This window comes from Canis lupus, chromosome 7 (genome assembly GCF_003254725.2).
Source record: "Canis lupus dingo isolate Sandy chromosome 7, ASM325472v2, whole genome shotgun sequence".
NCBI lineage: Eukaryota > Metazoa > Chordata > Mammalia > Carnivora > Canidae > Canis > Canis lupus.
This window is the reverse complement of record NC_064249.1, coordinates 44430631-44450317: the sequence shown is the minus strand read 5'-3', so window position 1 is coordinate 44450317 and position 19687 is coordinate 44430631. Positions and strand designations below refer to the sequence as shown.

General features: G+C 47.1%; 1 protein-coding gene across 2 annotated transcripts in view; it reads right to left on the bottom strand.

The window, feature by feature from the left end:
• The window catches only part of LOXHD1 (lipoxygenase homology PLAT domains 1), a 166911-nt gene that overhangs the window by 43945 nt on the left and 103279 nt on the right, over positions 1 to 19687 (bottom strand). Inside the window, exons 22-28 of one of the 2 annotated variants that reach the window (XM_025428987.3) lie at positions 14833 to 14999; positions 14038 to 14142; positions 11210 to 11338; positions 9937 to 10101; positions 5998 to 6179; positions 1610 to 1726; positions 454 to 616 (exon numbers count right to left, since the gene is read on the bottom strand). In XM_025428987.3, the coding sequence (XP_025284772.3) occupies positions 454 to 616; positions 1610 to 1726; positions 5998 to 6179; positions 9937 to 10101; positions 11210 to 11338; positions 14038 to 14142; positions 14833 to 14999 (1028 nt within the window). The remainder of the gene's footprint in view (positions 1 to 453; positions 617 to 1609; positions 1727 to 5997; positions 6180 to 9936; positions 10102 to 11209; positions 11339 to 14037; positions 14143 to 14832; positions 15000 to 19687) is intronic. The other variant, XM_049112669.1, reaches the window with a different exon arrangement.

Genomic DNA, 19687 nt, shown 5'->3' with positions numbered 1-19687 from the left:
CTGGATGCTCAAGGCTGCACCAAACCCCTGTGTGCAGCTCCAGCTACACACAAGTCCAAGATGCTTCTCTATTCATATGTAGTAGAGACAGCTGGATCCCTCGAGAGCAGGGAGGACCCAGGCCTGCAGAGGAGTAGCTGGAGAAGCCAAGAAGAGGGAGGCCATGGGGACCAGGAGAATCCAGGCACGGGTGAACAGGCATCTGGATGGGGTGTCCCACTGTCAGGCCAGGGAAGGACGTCCAGGGCTGCCTGCTGTTTACATCTTTCCTGCCATTTATCAGCTGTGTGAACGAGAGCACATTAGACCACTTCTGTGGGCCTCAGGCACCCTCTCTACCAACTGGAGTTAGTCACACACCCAGCCTCCTGGCTGCAAACACTCAGCCTGGCACGGGGCAGGTGCCCTACAAGGGACGGCTGCTGCTGACTGTGACGAGGGCACCACACTTACTGTCCAGAGGCTCCTCCACTTCCTTGTAGACTTGCCTTAGGGACCCATCTCTCATGTATTTTTCAGTGAAGATGTCATAAGGGACCAATTCTCGAATGGTCTTCTTGTCATCCTCTGACTTGGCGAGCCATCGATCACAAGGGAAAGTCAAGGTCTCTGTGCCCTGGGGATGAGGAAACAAGAGGGAAATTAGTCGTGTGTGTGGAGCCTTCTGATGTCAGTGGTTCCTCAGCATGTCAACAGTCATGGGGACCAAGGATGAGGGTCATGGAGAACCCCCAGATTACACACACGCCACAGGGGAGGCTGGGCTCAGCCCAGATTCCAGCAGGTTCAGTCTTAAAGACTTCAACAACTGCATCAGCAGTTGGCTCTTGAAGGTGGGGTTCCCAGGGTCACTTAAAAATAGATATTGGAGTCCTATCCCGCACACTTGGGTTCCACAAGTAAGGGAAGGGGCTCAGGATTGTTAAATTGCTCTCAAGTCCCTCAACCACAGCCACCACTGAAACCAGCCTTCCATGCTTAGAATTCTGTGGCTCCAGAACGCTTGCCAAGCTGTGCTGGTGGATTTCTTTCTATGAGTTGACCTTGGGGAGCAGGAAGGGTATGCTTGGTCACTCACTAGTAGTGTGGCCCTGGGGGTGGGGAGCAGAGACAGGGCTGCCCAGATCCTCCTCCTTGATCCCTGAATGAGCTTCTGAAAGGTTATGCCTTGGACCTGAGCTGGTTCGTGCACTCTGAGCAAGCGGGGTGAACTGTCCTCAGATTTTACCTCAACTTAATAAGCTGCAGGTTCTTTTTTTTTTTTAATATTTATTTATTTATTTATTTATTTATCTATTTATTTAGAGAGAGGGAAGAAGAAAGAGAGAGAGAGAGAGAGTGCTCAAGCAAGTAGAGGGAGGGGCAGAAGGAGAGAATCTCAAGCAGATTCCCTGCTGAGCTCAGAGCCTGACTCAGGGCTTGATCCCATGACCCTGAGATCATGACCCTGAGATCATGACCTGAGCCGAAATTAAGAGCTGGATGCTTAGCCGACTGAGCCACCCAGGCATCCCATAAAGCTGCAGGTTCTTATCAGGAATATGCCTTGATTCTCTTCTGGAAAGGGGGTAAAAAATACTCCAGCAGGACAGACCAGTCAGAAACTCACGTCTTTATCTGGGAGGAGCCTGCGGATGTCCACGTGGGAGCAGTGCCACCCAGGATTTATGCCCGTATTGTCATGGCCAATCCGAATTTTCTCAATGATTTCCCCCACGTCCTCTAACTGTGGGAAGGAGAAAATGCACCAGATGGTAGCTGAAAGGTCCGGGAAAGTACAACCTCAGAAATATCCTGCCTCCCCAGGGTGGGTGTCCCTTTGAATGATGTCCCCACTGTCCGGCTGAGCCAGCCTCTACTCTCCTCTTCACATGCCATGCTAAGGCTTCCCTTCCTCTCTCCCCACTTAAAATCAGCCTAGACTCCAGAACTCAGTGCGATCAACCTCTAGGAGGCTGTCTCCCCATATCCTTCCCTTCCATGGTGGAGCTCACCTCTCTGTTTTCCATTACTCACCCTTGTGGCAGCTTGTTCTTGGCTTGAGAACTGACTTGAGTATCAGAAGATGAGTTCTGGTTCCACCTATGCCCTGTCTTGCCACCCTGACCTTTTAATCTTGGCCCCTAGGAGACCCTCTATCTCCAGCTACCCCTCTTCTATATCCCTCAAATTCCAGTCCCTCAAACTTGACATTCTCTTGCCATGGGGCCTTTGCACTGGCTCCCACAGCCCCTTCATTTTTTTCTTCCTTACCTAAACCTCAACCTCATCACTCAGGTTTCAGATCGAGGATCACTTCCTCAGGGAAGCCCCCTTGACCACTTCAAGAAAGTCAAATCTTTTTATGACAGGCACTTACAACATCCCATGGCACCCCCCCACCCCCAGCCCAGTACTTCTCATAGTGGGAAATTTGCATTCATCAGTGTAATGCCCTGTCCTCTACCACTGACAGCTACAAGGGCAGGCACCATACCTGTTTGTGCTCACCACTATCCCCAAAGCCTACAACAGAGCCTGAGACTCTGGTGCTCAGTAAATATTGGCTGAAAGGATGAAAGAATGAGCATTTCCTCATCTGCAAAACAGCCAGGTTCTCTCAGACACAACATTGAACTTTAATCATGATCATGTGGATGCAAGTCCTGTTGAATGGGACAGCTGATGTGTGTGTGCCGCAGTGAGTCCCTGAAATTCAGGAGCTATCAGCTCTTCTCTCTTCCATCTGGAGCCGACGGCATGGAGTGCAGGGGAGGGACTCTGTCAGGAATGACTGATCCCTCCAATCCCTCCACATCCTTTATCAAAGCAATGAGGTGGCCAGACATAAGGCGAGGGGGATGTGCCAATTTGAGTGTCCTGGCAGCGTCTCTACAGAGCCGGCCACCTGGCCAGCACGGGCAAGTTCTCAGTGCAAGGAGATGGCAGTCAGGTCTGGGGTGGGTGAGGGTTCGTGATGAGTGAATGGCATCTGAGTGATAAATCATTCATCAAATGCAAAGTGTCTATAACCACAGACGGAAGTGAACTCTAAAATGAATTGCAACAGCTTCCGACCACTGGTTTCCTTCTTCCCCACACGGCTACCACAGTGGGCAGCCCAGGGCAGGCCCATCAGCACTGCTTGGAGAACTTCCCCCTGCTGTCATCCCCACCCTCATCCTTCCCAGTTGTAGCCACAGCTCTGCCACCTACAACCCCTGCAATCTGAGGCAAGGCACTTGCTCTTCCAGTGTCTTCCTCAACCATCTATAAAATGGGGGAGAACAATGTCTTCCTCAATTGAAGGCAGAGGCATGAGCAGAGTAGCCCTCAGAGGTCACTTCTAGGTCTAAGATCCCAGCCATGGTTCTTTATGTCAACCATTCTCTCCTTCCGGGTAACCCGCAGGGCACTGCATTGTTGCAAGTTATGAGAATTAAAAAGGATGCTATAGCTACCGTGCCTTCTGCTGCTTGCATCACTGTCCCCCCATCCTGCTCTTTACTGGCCAGCTCACCCTCGCTGCACCCTAGGAGTGGTGTAGTGGTGTCCCCAGTGAGCCCCCAAGGGGCAGTCTGATCATGAAACACAGATGGGCGACTTCAGGCTGATGTTAGTGCTCTGGACATTTTTAATGAGGCCTCATTCCCTCATGATGGGAGAGGCACAGAAGCTATGGAGAAAACTTTTGGCCCACAGAAGGTCCACCTGAGGACACTGAGCTGCCAGCTGCTTTGAGCAGTGAAGATTCACCTGCCTCTCCCTCTGCGCAAGTGCCTCTTCTCCTCCTTCCCCATCCCACCTCTGAGGTTCGAGATGTGTGGACCTGCTGTTCAAGGGTCCTTCTGGAGCCTCAGCCATCTAGCCACTCAGTTATGCATGCCATGTCAGGGTGACCATCTCTGTTGTGACCCTCAGTGAGCAAGGAGGTCACTAGGGGACTGCTAGCCATGGATGGTGGGCCTTCATGAGAGCCCCAGAATCAGAGGAAACCCAATATTCTCCCAAGAGGTGAAAGACAAGGTTCTGGAATTGAACTGCTTGAGCTCAAATCTTGGCTCTGCCCTTTGTTAATTATGATGTCCTGAGCAAGTTTCTTAACCTGCCATTGCAGCTGTAAGAAAGGATAATCATACCACCAACTCTTGTGATGGTGATGAAGACTCCATGAATTGATCTACTTCAAGTGCTCAGAACAGGGCCAACACAAGGCAGGTGCAGAACAAATATTAGTTATTATTACCATTCTCCCAGCCACTCCCCGTGTCTTAGGGCAAAGCCACGAAGGGGGGAGTGGCTTGCTCATGAGCTCGTGTCTGAGCCAGAGCTTATGTGCCTAGAACTTGAGCTTATGTGCCTGCCATCCTGCGCTCTCTGTCTCACCTGGAGATCAGTCAGAAAAGAGACAGGGAGAGGCAGGGACACGAAGCTTTTTTCATTTGTTTCGAGACTCTCACATTCCTCCAATAGCCAGATAGATTTGAAAAGGAAAAAAGAAAAAACTTAGCAACAAATTACTGGCAAATTATAGCTGCTGATTAGTGGGCACCTCATTGATAAAACTCCATGGAAGTCACGCTGAGGTGTAATCATAGCCCCACCACCACCACTAACAGCGTCAGGCTGGGATGACTCATGTACCAGGCCATCTCGAGTGGGTGAGCTGTTGCTTTGTGTGGATAAATGAATCACCCTTGAATTTTCCCCAGTAAAGACTCCACCAAGGTGGCAACCTTCCCACAAGTGCTGACTGCTCCCAGAGAAGGTGGGGAGGGAGCAGGGAGTCCCCCAACAAAGACACTGGCCGGGGGAGAAGAAAGGGGCTCTGGACTTTGTTTCCCATCAGAAGATAAGGGACATTTCTCCAAAGGTCTCTGCTATCTGATGCATCCAGACTCCTGAGACATCTAGCTCTTTTCCTTCAGAGCTGTCCCCTCTAAGTCTTGCTTCAGCCAGTCCCCTATCCGTTCTGTCACCCTCCTGCTGTCCCTCTGGCCAAACTTCAAACCACACGCTTCAAACCAAAAACCAAAACCTCTGGCCCTTGGCCACAATGTTCCCCTTGCTAGGAATGCCTTCCCCTGCTTATAGTCGCATTCAGTCCAGTTCAAAGCCACCACATCCAAGGAGCCTTCTTTCTCTGAATACCCATCACATGTTCAGTCAATCCCTTACTTGCCCTCAATGCCATGGGCTCATGTTCTGCAGGGGCTAAGAGCACGTATTCTGAGCCAGTTCTCCTGGGTCTGAATCCTGCTTCCATTACAGTCTAGCTGTGTGAATTTATGCAAGCTACTCAGCACTCCGTCCTCACTTTCCCTATCTTTAAACAGGAATAACTACAAACCAGAGTTGCTATGGGGGGTTGAATGAGTTAATGGATAGAGCCCTATGACTGAGCCTTCATACCCACAGGATCAGTTATTCTAAGGATGACCAGACTCTCTCTGTTAGCCTTATGTGGAAGTCTGGGGTCCTCCACCTGGACTGCAAGCCCCTTGCAGGCAGAGTCTGGGTGCCCCCCTTCTCTTGTCTCTCCCACCCAACCTAGCACATGGTGGAGTGCACAGGAAAGACAGTGAGATGTCAAGGTGCTATGACCTACACCTATAGTAAGCATGGAACAAGCAAACCCCTAGGCTAGCAGGGGAGCTGGGGAGAACATATGGGATGTCTGAAGCCAGGCCCTCCCCATGGATATGTGTGTGTTGTTGCTAGCACTGGAGATGGTCCCAGTGGAAAGGGAATTATGCCTCTAGTCTCCCCAAACCCTGTCCACTCATTGTCACCTTAGTTCCTGATACTAGTCCTGGTGGGGCAGGTGAGGTGTCCCATCCTCCTGGCTACTCAGATGTACCGAGTGAGGCCCAGTGAGGCTGGATGTACTGCCTGGCTTCTTTACTAACAGCAGCCATCAGGGTGCCTCTGGACACAGGCCTCTTCTTCCCCGATCTTCTGATGCCCCCCTCTACCTCCCAGTCCCAGCTCCCCCCACAGTCTGCTGAGCCCAGGTACCTCCATAATGAAGCGGGAGGCTGACTTCCTTTCAAAGAACAGCTTTTGCTCCCTCTTATTGGTGCAAAGGTACTTCTGCTGGGTGCACACTGCGTCACAGCCATAGATGACGATGAAGATGTTGGCATCTGTCCCAGCAGCGAAGACATCGCTGGTGTACAGGATGATCTCGTAAGGGACAACTGAGGGTGGTGGACGGGGGTGAAGTCAGAGGGGAGGTGAGAACAGAAAACAAATGTGGGCAAGATCAAGCTTTTCACTGGCACCACTGCCCTGGGGCCCCATCACCAGGAGCTGCTGTCCAGGGACCTAGACCCTCACATGGTTTCTTAGCAACCGCAGGCAGGGGGAGGGGAGAGGCAGTGTCCTGTCATGCCTACTGCCCACAGACAGCCCCTGTCACCAAGGACCAGGGTCTCCGTGCCTCTTACATCACAGAGCTAATACAGCAGTTTGGCTGAAAACACGGGCTCTACCATGACATTCGGTGTGACCTGGGCAAGTCACTTAGGAGCCTCGGTTTCCTCTTCTGTAATGTGTCCTCACCATGATCCTTAGCTATAGACACTATAAACAGGAGGGTTATATTTCAGAGAGCAATGGACCAATTGGGTCAGCGGTCTACAGGGTGAGAATCCTTCCTCTTCCTGCCGTCACTTGCTCCACACTAGTCTGCCCTCCCAAACCCTCCATAATGTACTTGGCCCTTGCTGGGTCGGATGCTGGGGAAGAGGGGTGACCTTGTGGACTCCTTAAAAGGGAGGCTGACTCATCAGTACTGTTGGCAAGCAGCTTCCTTGTGGGCAGCCGCCAGCATGGGTAGAGACCAGCATTGCCCACTGTGTGGGCTGAGGATCCTTCACCTCAGCAACTCTTTGGGTGCTTATTAAACACACAGATTCCCAATCTCTCCCTAGATTCTCTACAGGATGATTTCTAGTCATCTAAATATTTAACTCAGACTTCACACTGGAGCTTGAGACCAGCAGTTTAAAAGAATGTGTCACTAACTACAGATTGAGATCCATTAGCAGGTTGTAAAATAAGTTTAGTGGGTAGGCACCACTATTTAAAAAAAATATGATATTTTCTATTCAATATATTCAATTGAAAAGAATTGAATAAAAAATATCATCTATGGGGACATTACACATAATGAGGGTAAAGATTTTTTGTGACACTTATTTGTTGCATACATATATATAAATGTATATATACCCAAAGTCGAAATAATAAAAAAAATATGTTAAAAACCCAGAGAAACAGTTTAAGCAGAAAGCTACCCTATTCTGTGGTCTCAACCTTGAAAGAAATCACATTAAAAGTCACCTTCTCACAGGTGGCCCCAACCTTCTCCAAATTTGCTGCAAAGCAAATGAGTTGTCCTTTCATTTATGATGATGTTTATGATGATGGCTACTCTGCTGTAGAATTGTAGTTGTGAGGCCTATAATAATGGTAATTGCCATTCATGGAGTACTCGCCTCATGCCAGACTCTCTACTAAGCATCCTACCTTCCTCATCTGTAACCTTCACAATGACCTGTGGAGGAGATATTATACTTTTCTTCAGAGATGAGAAAAGCAAGGCTCAGAGGTAAAATAACTTGCCTCAAGTCATACGGCTGGTCAGAGGTAGAACTGCAACTTGAGCCCTGGCTTGTCTGACCCCTAAATCCAGTGTAGTCAACCTCTAGGGGTGCAGTTATCATGAACTGGACGTGAGTACTGCTTCTACCTACAAGTCCCAGGACCTAATTGCCCAGGGAGATGATCACCATTCCCACAGTGGCCTGGACAGGGCCCTGACCAAGGTTAAGAGGAAACGCAGGCCACTGTAATAATGGATGCAACTTCTTTTAAGCCCTCTTGGGTGTCTCCATGGTCTAAGGCCCAGGAGGCCTTGAGCAGAGAAGATTGCAATGGACTTGAGCTTTCCTGAGATTAGCTGGCAGTGGGAGAAGCCCTAGAAATATCTGTGTGGGAATAGTCCACTTTCAGCCCTCGTTGGTCTAGGCCTGGCCTCAGAGTGTTTCCTGGTCTATTTCTGTCTCTGCCATTGAGAAGCTGTGTGTCCTTGGACAAATGGATGTACTTCTCTGGGCCTTTTTCTTTGTAAAATGAGAGGGCTTAACAGAATCTATGGTTTTCAGATGGTTTAACCGAAATTAATTTTCAGTGGAATATTTCTGTGCAGTTCTTTGAAATACCTTTAGGACGAATGTTCAGAAAAAAATTTGACTTTTTAAAGCTGAGGAGCTGCTCTGGATGGTATGAACTGGGAAACTGTTCTCTCTCATCCCTTCTCCTTTTCCACTAGCAACACTGAGACACCCTCTTTGATACCAGCAATCCTCAGAACACAGGCTAAGGGTTAAGGTGCCTCTCAGCCCTGACATGGCATGAATCTGACCTGCAGGGCTCCACGCTGTGTGGAGCCTATACACTCACATCATCACAGTGGTCCTCTTCCTAATGGACCTCTACTTGTATAGGCAGCACATTTCAGATGGTCTGGAAGCAGAGCCATCTTGTTCTATTCTTCTGGTTTCACATATATTGGGAAGCCTTGCCGAACTACTGAATCTAGGTCTAAGCCTTCTAGGCCCCTGAGAATGACGCCCAGCCACCTCTCCTGGGACTGCATCTCCGCAGTACCTGGAGCTCCCTGGATGTGGGCCCTCAAGATCTCTCCCAAATAAGAAAATAGGTTCTGAGCAGTAGATACTCCCTTCCATGCACCTGCCTGGTGAGACCTGTACTCTGAAGCTGCCTCCATAGCTCTCCCAGGTGGAAAGGAAGCCTCTTCTGTATTTTTTTTTCTTTGTAAATGTGAGTCTAAGACAAGAGCAAATGGACTTGTTGTAGTATCAGCCTAGAACTGAATATACCCAAGATCAGGCCATACAAATTCAGAGCAAGGCCTGTCCTAGGGCATGAAGGGAGAAACAGCTACTTTTGTTTCGAAGAGTCTCACGCAGTCCTGCTGCCAGTTCTGCGTACATCTGCCGGGTAAATATGTGTCCTAGACTGAAGGTGGCTCCTTGGGGCAGTGGCTGGATCCAGGGTTTGTTTTGTATGTGCAGAGATTTTGCTAGAGGGAAATGTCACTTTATTTCAGGCTTTGGACCAGAAAATATCTTGATGGATTGAGTCTTTTCCAGTTTAATTGCTTCAGGCAAAAAAAAAATTCATTACTCATTCATACTTTGTAATAATGAGATGTTTGGGGGGAAATCTTTTGGTATAACTAATTATTTGTCTAGAAAAAATTGTATTCTGTGGGTTTGGTTCTAATATGAGCATATTCAGACAGATGTTTATAGTTTGGTTGAATTCAGTTTGATTCCCAGCACCTAGTACGTACCTACATATTCATAAACATTGAATATATACTTTCTGATGACACTGGAGAGGAAATGTTGGAATTTTACCAAATTGTTCCCCTGCCTCCATTTCTTTAATTGGGTGAAAAGAATCACATTTATCATCTTTTCAAGTTCTTTCTCCCCCCGCCACCCCCCCCCCCCCGGCCGCCATCAGAATAAAGTCTGGTAAGAGTGATTTCTTTGTCCTGTTACCAACCGGGCTGAAGATTGGCGATGGGGCTGATAATGACTTCTCAGTTAGACTTTTATCTTTCTTTCCTTTTGGGTCTTACAAGGAAATCAAGCACCAGAGAGGCTTGCTGCATGTTGTTACCAGCTGCTTTGGGGTAGAAGTTGGTCTAAGCTCCTATTTCCTTACCCTGGACCCAGGACACTGCCCAGAAGGCCCAGGGAGAGAGAGGAGTGAGAGACCCAAATCTCCAAGATGAGCCTGGCCCAGGGAAGGGCTGGAGGAGGGACCAGGACCAAGTTGAGATAGTGGGTGACCAAGTTGAGATAGTGGGTGACGGGGTTTGGGAAGAGGGCCAGCCTTGCCGTGTATGCTTCCTACATGGTGTGTACAGCCTTGTCTGAAGCTCTGCGTGGAAGAGGTCCCTGACGATGGCTCCGTCGTCTTCATTCTTTGCCAGCCAGCGGCCACAGGGGAAAGTCATGCACTTCCCAAGGGATGGGGCGTCCACCTCTACCCAGTCTACAAACCAGCCTGGAGCTTTGCCTGGAGAGAAGGAGACACAGAACCCACCAAGGAGCTCCCCAGAGATGGCTTGCTGTGGGCAACTTCAGGGACTCCACACATTCTTTCCCGCCCTGTGGTTGACGTCTATAGCTATACCATGCGCATGCCTTTCCTGTCACTGAGAGGCTTTGCTAAAATGCTTCTTGTTCAGATGTATACCCAGCTGAAGCTAGATCACACTCCAGGCTGCTGTCAGTGAAATTAGCAAGAGCAAAGGAGCCTGGGGAGGAGGTGACAGGAGGTGACAGCTAGCATACTGTCCAGGGTGGAAGACTCTCTAAATAGGGAACTCAGAGATGCCAAAGAGAGCCTGTGTTAACAAGGATTTCATAATTTCACCCAGGAACAAGGAAGACACTCTGAGCTCCCTGGCCTCAGTGTGTGGTACAAGAAGGGAAGGGAAATTTGTGAAGGAGTGATGGTCTTCTCCAGAAAGATGAGTGATCAGGTTTAATGAAGGAAATGGGAGCTGAGCAGAGAATTTTGTTTCTGCATCCCAGAGGCCAGCAACAGGGCCTCCTTCCTTAGGTTTAAAATACTTAGTTAAAAGACCAAAAAAAAAAAAAAAGTCCTTCTTTACTAAGAGAGAACAAACTTTGGCAGTAGTGTCAGTGGGTTCTGGAAAGAATTGACTAGATCAGTCGTTCTCAAAATGGAGTCCAGCAGTCCTAGCATCATGTGTGAGAAATATAAATGCTCAGCCCCCACCCTAAACCTACTGAATCAATGCCTGTGTGGGTGGGGCCCAGAAACCTATGTTTAACAACTCCCCAAGATGATTCTGTTGCTCACTAAAGTTGGAGTACCACTGAGCTAGATAGAGGATTCTCAAATGTGGCTACACAATGAAATAACTGAGGATAGGGGTTTGGGGAAATCACTGGTGTCCAGGCCCCAGCCCAGGCCAAATAGACTAGGATCTCTGCATGCAGCCAGGGCTCCACTGGGCTGAAGGGACTGAGGAAACTGTCATCATGGAAGGCAGATGACATCCAAGTTTCTTGCACATTCTTTCCCAGAAACCCACAGGGACCTGTCTATGGTCCTTATATTCTTAGCAGAAAACAGAGGGAGTGGGAAACCAGACCTGTGTTGTCATGACCAATCCTGACTTTCCACAGATCTCCCAGGTCCAGCGTCTCCACTGTGAAGATTTCAATGCTGTCCCTTTCAAACTTGTCACTGTTGGTCTTGGAGGATTTCAGGAGGGTCATTCCTGCCAACCAAATGACCCTCATGTGACTGGCTGGTCCTGAGACCTTCAAATCTATTCTGACTGTCCCCTTAGTCCCTCCTTGTAATGACCAAATTTTTCTAAATTTCACAAAATTTAGATCGTGCAAGTTCTATCCACCAGGCACTTTTATACATTTGGCAATTTGGGGGGGTGTCATTTTATTGAGATTTGTAATTAGTCTTCAAGGTATGTATTTTTATTTTTAATTTGTATCTCAAGGACAGGAAACACATCAAGAGGTCTTATTCAAGACCATCCAGGAGAAAGTGGTAGGGCCCTAAGTTAGTGTCAGCTCTGCTTCCATCCTCCTCATGTTTCTCCACATGGGGAGAAAGCCAGTGACAAAATCACTCTCCCCTTGCTCCCTGGAGTTCCAGGGGGACCCTTGAACAGGATAAAGCTGGCAGAAGTCACAGAGAACAGACCAGTCACTGTTTGGACCGGGAGGTCCTTCATTATGGTCTCAAAAGGTAAAGAGAGTGATGCCTCCAGGAAGGACACAGAAAATGCTGAAAAGTTTCAGAAAGGCCTAGAGAAAGAATGACTATAGGATCAGGCACCATTGCCTAAGGAGAGGATGCTGAAGGGAAGATGATTCATATGGCTTCCAAATACTTCTAGAGTGGTAGACATAGCAATGAGGACAGGAAAGATGACAGAGGGCTCTCTGCCCCCTGGAGTATAGTAGGACTGACTTAGTAAGATTTAGAAGGAATCTCTAAAGGAACCAAAGTTCACAATCCAGGTAGACAAGTCACCTCACATGGAGTTTTTTTTTTTTTAAGATTTATTTGGCGGGGGGTACGTGCGTGAGTAAGGGGAAGAGCAGAGGGTGAGAGAAAGAGAATCCTCATGGTCCCTGCTGAGCTTGGAGGCCAACATGGGACTTGAACCTAGGATCCTCAGATCATGACCTGAGCCAAAATCAACAGTTGGATGCTAACTAACTGAAGGACCCAGGTATCCCTCACATGGAGATTTTTAAGAAAAAAGGAATTGGCCCCCCAATAGGGCTGGTTGTATGCAATCTGTCAAAAGTGTGAGACATGCATACACAACAGGAAAAGGTCAGTCTCTTCCATCAACTGTGCTGAGAAAACTGGAAATCTACATGTAAAAGAATGAATGTGGGTCCTTATCTTTCACCATACACAAAAACCAACTCAAAATGGATTGTAGATTTAAACATAAGACCTGAAACTGTAAAACTTGTAGAAGAAAACATGGGGGAAAATTCCGTGACATTGGTCTTGGCAATGGTTTCATGGATATGATCTCAAAAGTATTAGGCAACAAAAATTAAAATAAAGAAGTGGGGTTGCATCAAACTGAAAAGCTTCTGCACAGCAAAGAAAATAATCAACAGAATGAAAAGGCAACCTATAGGATGGGTGAAAATATTTGCAAACCATATATCTGATGGGGGGTTCCTTAAAAAATATCTTACAACTCCATAACAAAAAACTAATAACCTAACTTTTAAAATGGGCTAAAGGGACGCCTGGGTGGCTCAGTGGTTGGGCATCTGCCTTTGGCTCAGGGTGTGATCCTGGAGTCCTAGGATAGAGTCCCACATTGGGCTCCCTCCATGGAGCCCACTTCTCTCTCTGCCTATGTCTCTGCCTCTCTCTCTATCTGTGTGTGTGTGTGTGTGTGTTTCATGAATCAATAAATAAGATCTTTTAAAAATGAAATAAAATAAAATAAAAATGGGCTAAAGACTTAAATAAACATTTCTCCAAAGACATACAAATGGCCCACAGTATACAAACAAAATGTTCACTGTCACCAAGCACCAGGGAAATGCAAATCAAAACCACAATGAGATCTCACCTCACACCTGTTTGGATGGTTACCATAAAAAATCAAAAGGCAACAGCTGGTGAGAATGTGAAGAAACTGGAACCCTTGTACACAGTTGGTGGGAATGCAAAATGGTGTAGTTGCTATGGAAAACAGTATGAAAAATCCTAAAAAAAATTAAAAATAGAACTACCATATGATCCAGCAATCCCACTTCTGGGTATATATCCAAAAGAACTGAAACCAAGATCTTGAAAAGATATTAGCATGACCATGTTCATTATAGCACTGTGGGGAAATTCTGAGTGTCTATTAATTGATGGGCAGATTTTTAAAAATGTGATATATGCATACAGTGGAACACTATTCAGCCCTAAAAAAGAAGGAAATTCTCTAACATGTATCAATGTGGATGGTCCTCGAAGACATTTCACTGAGTGAAATAAGGCAGACACAGAAAAACAAATATAGCATGATTCCACTTATACAAAGCATCCAAAATAGTCAAATTCATAAAATGGGATGGTGGTTACCAGGAACTAGGGAAAGGAGAAGGTGGGGAGTTATTAGTCAACCAGCACATTTTCACTTTGGTAAGAGTAATGAGCTACAGAGATCTGCTCTACAATCTGTATTCAGTCAACAGGGATGCATTCATTATACATCTAAAATTTGTTAAGAAGATAGATCCCATGGTAAGTGTACTTCCCACAATAAAATAAAGTAAGAACAGTAAAGAGGAATTCTCAAGAAGAAATTTTTTAAAGAGAGAAAAAGAGAGGCATGACCAGGATTTCCTTGGAAAGTTCTGTTGAATCTCCTAGTCTCCTTGGGAAGGAATGTGGGTGAGCTTCAGCCTTGCGTTGCTTTCTTACCAGTGTTGTCTTGTGTGCCGAAGAGTGTGATGAAGACATTGGCATCTGTGCCTGCATTCTTCTTGTCTCCAGTCTTTACGGTCACTGAGAATGTGGTAGATTTGTCTGCCGGGAGAGGAGTGTGGAGAAGTGAGTGGTAAATTGCCCTTCCCACAGAGGGAGGAGGGAAAAACAAATTCAAATAAATTTATTTGCAGCATGTGTTTTTTGCAGTTGCCTTTAGTCTGGAAACTTCCTCAAGGCAGAGATGAGGTCTCTCTCCCCCACCTCCAGCTCACACAGGAAGCTCTGAATCAATAGAGTTGCAGGATGCTTAGGAGAGAATTGAGCTCATCAGCCGGAAGCCTGGTCTGACTCCTCTTGGTTGGGAAGAGTTTTAGGGATGCGAGTTTCAAGGGAGTCCTTGAAAGTTCATTCTTTCCCTTGACAAAAATGTATTGAGAGCTTATAATGTGCCTGGAGGGGAGGACACAAAACCAAATCAGAGCCAGCCACAACTATTCTATTCTAGCCTATCCTATCTTCTCCTATCCTAGTTCATTCCATTCTATTCCACTCCATTTCTGACAGTAACTCCATGCTAAGCCATGTATTTTACACTCAGACCTATGCTAGACATGTTGGGACATGTCTTGTCACCTCCCCACTCTTGCCATGGAGCAAGGAGAAAGCAGTACATTGCCAGGGAAGGAGTTGCCCGGAGCCCACAGGGGAAGGGAAGATGGAAACCTGGGATGGAGGAGAGGCAGAAGGGAGGGATGCTGGAGGGAAGAAACCAGCTCTAGCTTAGGAAACCTTTCTGCTCCAGGGCCAGGTTGTCAAGGGGGTTGTTGTCACCACCACCCCCACCCTCCTCATCCTCGCTTGGCAGCACATAGGACTCGTCCACTGGCAACAGCTCCCGGGACAGCTGGCCATCATCCTCCTCCACTGCCAGCCAGCGTTGGCATGGAAAGTAGTACCTGTGGGGTGGAGAATGAGGAAAGGTTGGGAATGTCTCTTTAGAAAGGTCTCTGAGTGGGGAAAAATTAGAGAGGGAGACAAACCATGAGAGACTCCTAACTTTGGGAAAAAACAAAGGGTTGCAGAAGGGGGGAGAGGATGGGGTAACTGGGTGATGGGTACTGAGGAGGGCACGTGATGGGATGAGCACTGGGTGTTAGACTATATGTTGGAAAATTGAATTTAAATAAAAAATGTAAAAAAAAAAAGAAAGTTAACAACAACAACAACAACAAAGGAGCATCTCATGAAGGAGCAGTGCTGGGCTGCAAAATGAGAGGCTCTCAGGGGCCTTCCTCCCCTTCCCCAAACGCATGGCCCTCCCATCCTACCTAGCCTGGGGATCACCCCATTAGAGTCACTTGCCTGGAGCAGACAACAAACATGGGAACATAGTCTGAAGACACCCCATTGAAAACGGCTGTGTCACAGTGCCTAGAGCATATCAAACTTTCTCTCAGGGTCACATCGGAGGTATCTAGAAGAAGAGCTTCCAGGGACTATACCAGCCTTTTCTAGAATGAACCTGATAGCAAAGCTAAAAGCTACTTTAGCAGAGAATATTGTACATAGTAGGTGTTTAATACCTAAGGGCTGAATAAATGAATTTTCATGGAATGGTAACCCAATTATGCTTCTGAAAGGTACAGAGTGTGGCTAAGGAGGTGGCACAGCAGGCAGCTGGCACCACCTAGGGAAGGAAGGCCCAAGTTAGATCCTTCAGTGTAGAGGCTGAGCCCATTGAAGTGGGGATACCTAGACAAAGGGAAGGGGGGACCAGGGATGACAGAGATCGCAACATGGGGTAATTAAGGATCCGCCTCTACAGCCATACTGGGTTTGACTCCTGGCTCTGCCACTTACAGTTATATGACCTTGAGCAAGTTTCTTTGCCTCTCTGTGTTAGGATTGCCAGATTTAGCCAATAAAATCACAGGTCTCCCAGTTAAATCTGAATTCCAGAGAAGCAGTGAATAAGGTTTTAGCCTAAGTATAACATCCCTTCAGATTTAACTGGCCATTCTGTAGTTTATCCGGCAACCCTCCTCTGCTTCAGTTTACCATTCTGTAAAATGAGGATCATATTGCTTCTTCAGTTGTTATGAGGATTATGTGAGCTAAACATTTTAAAGTGCCTATAAAAATGCCTGGCTCTCAGTAAGAATTTGCTAATAGTACTGCTGTTGTTATTCTTATTATTGTACTTCCCTTTGTTTCTCCTCTGCCCATGCGTGGGATCTCCAGAGCCTGTGCCTGGACGGCTCTCCCCGGGTGCCCAAGCTCCCAGAACAACCTAGAGGGTCAGAGAATGCGGCCAGTCCATCTGTAAACTGAGGCCATTCCACCCCAACTCCACCCCTTCCCACCAGTCTGGATGCTGAAGATGCATTCAGGGACTAGTCAGTCTGGAAAAGAGGAAGTAGTATGGGCTGAGCATCTCACCTCAGAGCCCCAAGTTCCCCTATAAACATTATAGCTTCCCAGCGCCAACATGTTAGAGGGTCAAAGGGAGGGAGGAGCTCAACTAAGGGTGATGTAGCCTAAATTGCAGTTTAATTAATGTTTAAGTGAAAAATGCATATTGTTCCACTTCCCGGTCTTTAAATTATGAACGAGAAAGTTACATTTTTATTCAACCAAATAACTTATGAATAATAGGCTTTAGCTCTAAATTATGGCCAATTAAAGGAGAGACAGAAATAAAGAAAGGAGTGGGGTTGGGGCAGAGGCAAAGACAATGAGAGTGGGAAGTTGAAACAGAACAAGGACAGAGGGAGAAAGAGACACAAAGAAGGAGTGGGAGACTTATTGTGGGAGAGAAACAAGTCAGATAGACCCAAGGAGTATGGCACACGCCTGCCCACGCCTGCCAAGCACACGCAAGTGCAGGGAAGCAGAGGCTGGCTTTCAGGAAGCGCCCTGTCCACTGTCCCTGAGGTACCTGTACTGGGACCTCAAAGCCAGTCAGCTGGGTGGCTGAGCATGGCCAGAGTGGCAGCATTTCTTCCCAGCTCTTGTCTCAGATTCATCTCCCTGGGTGGGCAGAGCCACAGCAGGGGCTGGGCCTTTAGCCTCTATCCCATGGTGCCAAAAAGTACCCACAGAAGATTTATTGTAGGATTCCCCTACCCCTTCCTCCCACAGGAATAAATCCTGCTCAACCAGGTCTCTGGGTACTGGGGAGGGGAGTTGCCAGGAATTTTGAAGGAGCAAAAGAGAAAAGCGGTGGGAAGGTGCACTGGCCAGGTATGCTCAGCACCCTGCTTAAGCAAGGGCACTGGAAGGAAGGGAAGGGCTTGGGTGAGAAGGAGGTTTAAACTGATTTTTGAAGCAAATCTTGGGATCACTCAAAGTACAGGTTTCAATCAAATGTAAAAACATTAAGACTGAAAAGCTTAAGGTTTAAAATGTATATAATTTTGTATGGACCTCTCCATTTTGTGAACAAGGGCTGGACCATGTCAAGTAGGTCAGCAGGTGATACTGGTGGAGTGGCATGGCCACAAGAGCATGAATCCAGAACTTAGAAATTCAGGGTTTGTGTCCCTGCTCTTCCCCTAAAAAGCTGCAGACCCCTAGGCCCTGAGTTCTACCACCAAGAAGGCCAGGTAAAATCATCTGTGTGGTCTCCTGTCTCAACATTCCAAGGTCCCTGGAGGAGTGAGGGGTTCCAGGTAACACCTCTAGGTGAAATGTAAAGGGAAAAAGTCCAACAAGTTTTTTGTTCAACTGTCTCTGGAAAGCCCATCTAATAGCATCTGTCTTTAAGAATCTTATGGGCTCCTCAAGTCCACAGTCAAAATGGGAGCCTATGTCTTAGGGCTGAAGACAAGCAGAGAAAGCATGACATAATTAGACTAAATGTGGACAAAACTCAGGACACTAAATATATTCCTAACTTGTAGCATTTGCCTCTTCCTCTTTGAACTTGAGTGCATTCGCTTTTGTTGCAGATCAAAAAGGCATCTAAAGTATTAAAGGAGGAAGGAAAATATGACACAATGTCACTTAATCAACAAGTCCAGGGGTATGAAAGTAGGGTAAGAAAGGGGTGAGAAAGTAGCAAAGCCAATGAGTGAATGACTTGACAAAGATGTGCTAGTTCAAGACAACATACGGGGGTAAAATCCTAAATCCCACTATTTCTGTCACGTGTTCTGAAATCCAAACATCAGAGGTTCGTAGCTTTGGATATTAGAAGGACTTTGGATTTTTTAAGTCCTGGCTAATCTACTTAGAATCTCTGGGCTGTCAGGAATCTTTAAGAGTCAGTGTGTGATTTTTCATACCTTTTCCCACTAAAAGGATGACCTTGGAAACATATGTTGAGGAAACACTTCCATCAGCCTGGGTCCCTGAGTAATTACATTGAGCAAAGTTCTCCAATACCCTGTCCTGGACATGCAGTATGAGCAAGAAATAAACTTCTTTTTTTTTTTAAAGATTTAATTTATTTGAGAGAGAGAAAGAGAGAGAGCACAAGCATGGAGGCGGGGGCGCAGAAGGAGAGGGAGAAGATTTCCTGCTAAGCAGGGAGCCTGACACGGGCTTGATCCCAGGACCCTAGGATCATGACCTGAGCTGAAGGCAGACACTTAACTGACTGACCCACCCAAGCTCCCAAGAGATCGGCTTCTGCTGTGTTAAGCCACTGACATTTTAGGGCTATTTGTTATTCAGCAGAACCTAGACTATTCTGACTAATACAACTGGAGACACCAAATATGGGCATTATTCTCAATAATGAGGTCACTGAAGTGATGAGAATGGACGAATTTGTCCAGGGATCATATATTTATCTGTCTCCCCACCTTAGGCTAACCACAACCCCCTGAGCTTAGGTTCTCCTCCTCACTGCTGTGTTTACAGTCCCTGGAATACACCGGAAACCATAAATATCAATAGAATTGAAAGGTGTTGTCTCCTACCCAGGCGAAATGTTCTCATTCCCTCCTTCAAATTCTTGCAATAACTCTGTTTCTGAATCAACCATCATCCTTTCCTGGAAGATGCATTTTCTTTTTTTCCGACATTCTCCTTAGAATGTGGTACCCTAAAGCCAACCCAAGGCTCTAGGAACTACCCGAGAAGAGTAAAGGAGAGGAGCTGGGTGCTATCAATCAATCTGACACTTCTTTAAACTGTCAAAGTGGCCAGGGGTGGGGCCTCCAGGCTAGAGGAGGCAGGAGTCCAAACATACATGTCCCCAACTTCACCATCTACTCATAGCCCAAGAAACCAGAAAGGTCCTTCCATGAGAGGATGAGCCTGTGTGTGGAGCCCCAGTCAATCCATGGGAGATCACACACCCCAGCAGCATGTTGACTGCCTCAGACCAGCTTCAGACTCCTAGAGAGGACCTCAAGTACTCTCCATTTGAAGAAAAAGAGTACTCTCCTTTTTAGCAATTTGAATTGCAGATCCATCCACCTCTGCACGCCTCCTCCTATCTTCTCTTTCTGCATGCTTCAGGCTCAGTTGTTCTCCAGAGAAGGCAGTCTTGGTGGCCAGAAGGGCTAAGCATGGCCCTGCTGAGACTCTGCTGAGTGCCATCCATGTGAGGACATTGAAGCCCTGAACACACTGAATCCTGCCTGGGTGACCTTACAGTGGTGGCAGGAGGTCACATCCTCTCTAATCCCACTGC